At 40.6% G+C, this 4,698-nt stretch overlaps 1 protein-coding gene across 1 annotated transcript; it reads right to left on the bottom strand.

Moving 5' to 3' along the window:
* On the bottom strand, positions 1-3,912 carry fibpa (fibroblast growth factor (acidic) intracellular binding protein a). Its single transcript, XM_076046614.1, has 11 exons — positions 3,540-3,912; positions 3,301-3,385; positions 2,817-3,015; positions 2,609-2,735; positions 2,216-2,316; positions 1,940-2,073; positions 1,414-1,522; positions 1,230-1,293; positions 1,009-1,095; positions 810-907; positions 1-297 (listed from the first exon to the last, which is right to left on the bottom strand). The coding sequence occupies exons 2-11, from the start codon at positions 3,383-3,385 to the stop codon at positions 228-230; spliced, it is 1,074 nt and encodes a 357-aa protein (XP_075902729.1). The 5' UTR covers positions 3,540-3,912; the 3' UTR covers positions 1-227.
* Positions 3,913-4,698: the final 786 nt, after the last annotated feature.

Raw genomic sequence — 4,698 nt, 5'->3', positions numbered from 1 at the left:
TGACTTTAATGATAATCTGTCATTTTTATTTACAATTCAAATTTACAGACTCTAAGAATATGATAACGGGGCTTGTGAAACCTAATACATCACCGCCAACTAACTGAAAACAGAGACAGGAGGACAAATCGGGGTTGGGGGGAGAGATAACGGCTCCAGCGGTGGGGAAAACCGAGGAAATGGTGGGTAGGAGAGAGAGAGAGCGGCCAGCGGTGACGAAAAGCCCTTCAGTCGTGATACATTTTAAAGATGCAGCTTTTGATGACGCCCATGTATCTGTCCCACACAACCTGGTGTCTGAGGAGGGGGGGAAAAAAACAGGAGACACACAAAGAGGTCAAACCGTCGTCGATGAGTAAAGCAAAAGAAGGTGCTTGGAGTCTTACGACAAACGCTTATTGTGAAATCGGGGCAAATGAAGCAATCTTTGTGTAAAGGCTGGTGTGGGGGGGTCTTTTTATGAATATCTCTTTGTTAAGCATGTAGTAGAGCGGCACTGTGTAAACCTTTAACTGCATTCCAGAGTGTATGCGGGGAGAAACAAGGTGACTACAGTTTGAGAAGCCAGGGAGACAGGGTGACACCCACTGGTCGAACAGGGATGTCAATATTAACGAGGAACATGCGCCACAGCACTGCTTGATGGCTGCCAAGTGTGTAGCATTATTAGGTTATGGGGATTTTTTTTTCTATTTTTCCAAAGCACTCTACAAAGCTCTGACTGTATTTTAACACGTCAGCCCCTTGGGATTTTGTAAGTGCGGCAGTCAACCCCGTGCGCTTCGCAGAATAAAGGCACATGAACTCACTTGAATGTGTCGAGTATGTGAGCCGAGTTGGTGTAGTGAGTGAGGTAGAGTTTCATATCTGCTGCTGTCCATCTGTCTGACCGACACGGCTCTATAAACTGGGACAGAAAGGGAGGAGAGGAAACATTAAAATCCGACCGTCAGTGAGCCTCGTTTTTTTTTCTTCTCTATTTTTTTTTTTTTTTTTAATTATACAGACCTTCTCCACAAGATCAATGAAGAAATCTCTGACATCTTTTGTGTTGGTTAATTTTGCTGCGATATTGACGAGGCCTCTGGAGAGGTTCTGCAATTTGGTAGAAAAGTTACAGGCAAATGTCCTGTTATTTTATTATTTACTGTTCTATTTATTTGCTCCTACTTTGACTTTCATCACAGAAAGTGGCATGCGGGATCACATGATGGTGTACTGTATCCCACCTTGAAATTAGCTTCCATCTCGGCAAATGCTTTCGTCTTTCCTCTGAGAGCCGTACAGACCAAACTAAGTTCAGGGCAGAATAGAAGCAGAGGAAACCACATCATTCGTCATTTAAAACAAGCATATTAATGAGTAGCCAGCAAAAAAATGAATAAAAATCCTGTATCGTAGGTTTTTTGTTACCTTTTGTGCTGATCCAAAAGGTCCTTGTCAGAGATTAAAATCTTCAGTTCCTTCAGCTCTTGTAAGAACTCCTTATCAAGATCCACATCCATGTCTTCCACCATGTTATCTACCGGGAAAAAAAAACTCATCTCAGACTCAATTAAGTCCGGTTTTCTAGAGGACGACTAAGAACCTTCACATGCATATCACTCCAGCTGTTCCTGACCATATAAACATTACTCACTTACAATCAGCAAATTGGTAAAAATTAAAGATGATCATGTGAAGTTAAAAAGGACCTCTGGTGGTCATCGGAACACACTGAAGGAGGCCTGTTATTCTAAAAATAATTTCTTTGCATATTTTCCTTGATGTTATTTTTGGTTTTTCTTAATGTTCCTAATAATACTTTTAATACATCTCATTCTCCCCAATCCCTGAGACTTCAGTTCCATCTCACTGACTTGTTGCACATGTACTTAAGTCTTGCATTAAAAAAAACTGGCAGAAAATGGCTAAGAAAACATGGTTTAAAATAGCTCACCGACAGCTCCAACAGTCCAGTTGTCGATAAGCTGCCCAGCACAGAAAGCAAAGTCCTGGAACGTGAGATACTGCAGCTTTCTTTTTCCAGTCTCGAAGCGATTGTTGGCAAAGAAAACAATGGCAGCATAATCCCTGAAACAGACACAAGACATTTATATAAGCTCGCAAATTTAATAATTTATGACCAAGGCCTTCTCAAGAATTTTATCTCAAAACTGATCTGAAGCAACAGTTGTATGAAAGAACAAATCTGTGACTTGGAAGACTAATTTACCTTGCAAGTTTGTCGGAGAGAAGAAAATGCTGGCGAATGTTCTCCACTAGGGGTCCTTTTAGTTCCTCCACAACTTTAAAAACACGTTTGAAATTGTCAAACTGAAATGAAACAAAGTGGAAAAATTTAAAGTTGGGGGGAAAAAAACAGTGAATCAATTAGTAAACAAAGAAGAAAAAAAACATAAAATTAGTCAGTTAAGATGTTTGAGTCTCTTTGTTACTGGATGCTATAAAGGACCACATATGTTTTCTGGTACTCATATTGAGAAGTTGTATAATCATATTGGTATGAGTTGATTTAAATTTACTTAACGTCATACTTATAATCTATAAGAAGTAACTGACTACCTCTCACTACAAATGTGGACGGTGGTTGTGGTGTTAAATTCACCTGTCGCCTGCAGCTCTTCAGTGTCACTGCAGTCTTGGCACTGATGTCATCCAAATCTTTCTTTGTTCCTTTGGAGAGTTTCTTTCCCAAGACTTCTCGGACAAACACGTCATGAAAAGCATAATATCTAAACAGAACCAACATCCAGTAAGAGACATCATTTCTACGTAACACACACGATCACACATACACAAGAATCTTAACACACCTCTCAATAAGGACGGCTTGTCGATTCGGTGGGATTTGAAACAGTAGTTGGTTCCCCAGTTTGGTTGGACAGTGCAGCCAACGTTCGCACATCTGGAATGTCCGGTACTGATCCATGGTGTCACTGAGCAGAACATCTGCACTCGCTTCACACTCCTCCATCACTCCTCCTTCCATTCGCACTTTTACAGCATCGTTCACTGTTTTAGATGGTGAGACATTATGCATAGGTGGTAAATTAAAGGTACGTGCTGCTTCTGGTCTTATATATGCAGATGTTTCAGTATGCTGCTGGTCAGAGGCTTACTCATTCACAATTACTAGAATATCTATCTTGCATAGATTTTTTTAGAGTTTGCATTGTTGAACCTTTAGACTTGTAATCATGTAAGCAGAAGGAATTGATATTTTGTCCTCTATATTAAAGACTGTTGTAAAGTTATTGTCACTCCCCGGACCTTCTTGCACCAAGTTAACACCCCTACCTGTGTATCCATCCAACCAAAGCTGGTACACCTCTTCATCCATGATTGTGGTGTTGCCAACAAATATATCAAGCTCCACCGCCATCTGCGTGTTGGCAGAGTAAGAGTTCAGCACGTAAGTTACAAGTTGCTCCGCATTAGCTTGCCGTCTGTAGATTCCAACCTTAAGCCTTTGCTAGTTGTTGTTTTTTGTTTTGTTTTTTGTTTTTTAGCACTGCCATTGCCACAAAAGCCTTTACCTTGCGTTGAGTACTTTCTCCTTAAAAACAACCAAGATCTTGGAATATGTAGCGATTTAGTCTTGAGGATTTACTGTCGCGTTCTTTCCATATCGGTTCTGATTAGTTATTATTATTATTAGTTATTAGTAATGTGACTTCCTCCATTAGAAGCTACCTTGTATGCTAGCGAAAGAACGCTATGTTTAAGAAAGAACGCGGTGGGCACATTTGCAAAAGGCAGCAAAATAAGCGAATGAACACCGGAATAGAGTCAGATGGAAAGTTAATTGTCACCAATCGCCTTTAAACGAAATCTATTAATTGCTAGCTTCGCTAATGCTACGCTGTGTCAACAACAGCCGTTGCGCAGCATGTACTTCCGGTAACTTGGACCGTCGCCGGAAGTACATGCGCCTTTAATTCAAACGCGAGATCTCGCTGGCAAATACAATCAACAACTGCTCGTTTTCTAGGATTTAAAGCTTTAACTTGTTTTAGACTGGTTAACTGATGGGGTTTTCCCGTATACAACATTGTGTGGTACATTCACGCAGATTCCTCGTCATTTCGAAACAAGTGGGCAGCGTAAATTATCTTTCAAGACATAGCTAGAGTTTAGCATTTATTTATCTTGTTAAGTGTTTTATTTCCGTGTGAATTTTAAAGTTATAATATCTATTTATCACAAATTGATTCGTTGATTTATATACATATAATTCATAATTCCTCTTCTATGTTGCATTTCACAAAAGCAATACACGTTGACAAGTCAGAACGTGGCTTGTACGTCTGTTTTTCACGGGAATCTTTCTAAATTAAAACCGTGGCAAAACTGTCTAATGTACTTGTCTGATCTGAGATAAACCCTTGTACACACACACACACACACACACACACACACACACACACACACACACACACACACACACACACACTTGCTGCTTGCTGCATGTATGGGATACAATCTGCTCTCTTTCCCCCCCGGCGATTAATCTAAATAAATCCCTGCAAATCCCAGAGCGCCCCCTCCCTTTCTGTGTTTCTGCATGCGCCCTTCAAAGTCACAGCTTGGAAACAAACCAGCCAACATGTCTTTTTGTCGGAACTCTCTCTGCTCATCAACTGTCTCCCTTCTAACCTCACATGACACGGTGATTCCATCCCCTGCTCCCCCTTG

This window comes from Nelusetta ayraudi, unplaced genomic scaffold (assembly GCF_046127955.1).
Source record: "Nelusetta ayraudi isolate G7.1 ecotype Tasmania unplaced genomic scaffold, CSIRO-AGI_Nayr_v1 ptg000090l, whole genome shotgun sequence".
NCBI classification, from domain to species: Eukaryota; Metazoa; Chordata; class Actinopteri; order Tetraodontiformes; family Monacanthidae; genus Nelusetta; species Nelusetta ayraudi.
This window is presented reverse-complemented; position numbering and strand designations above follow the sequence as displayed.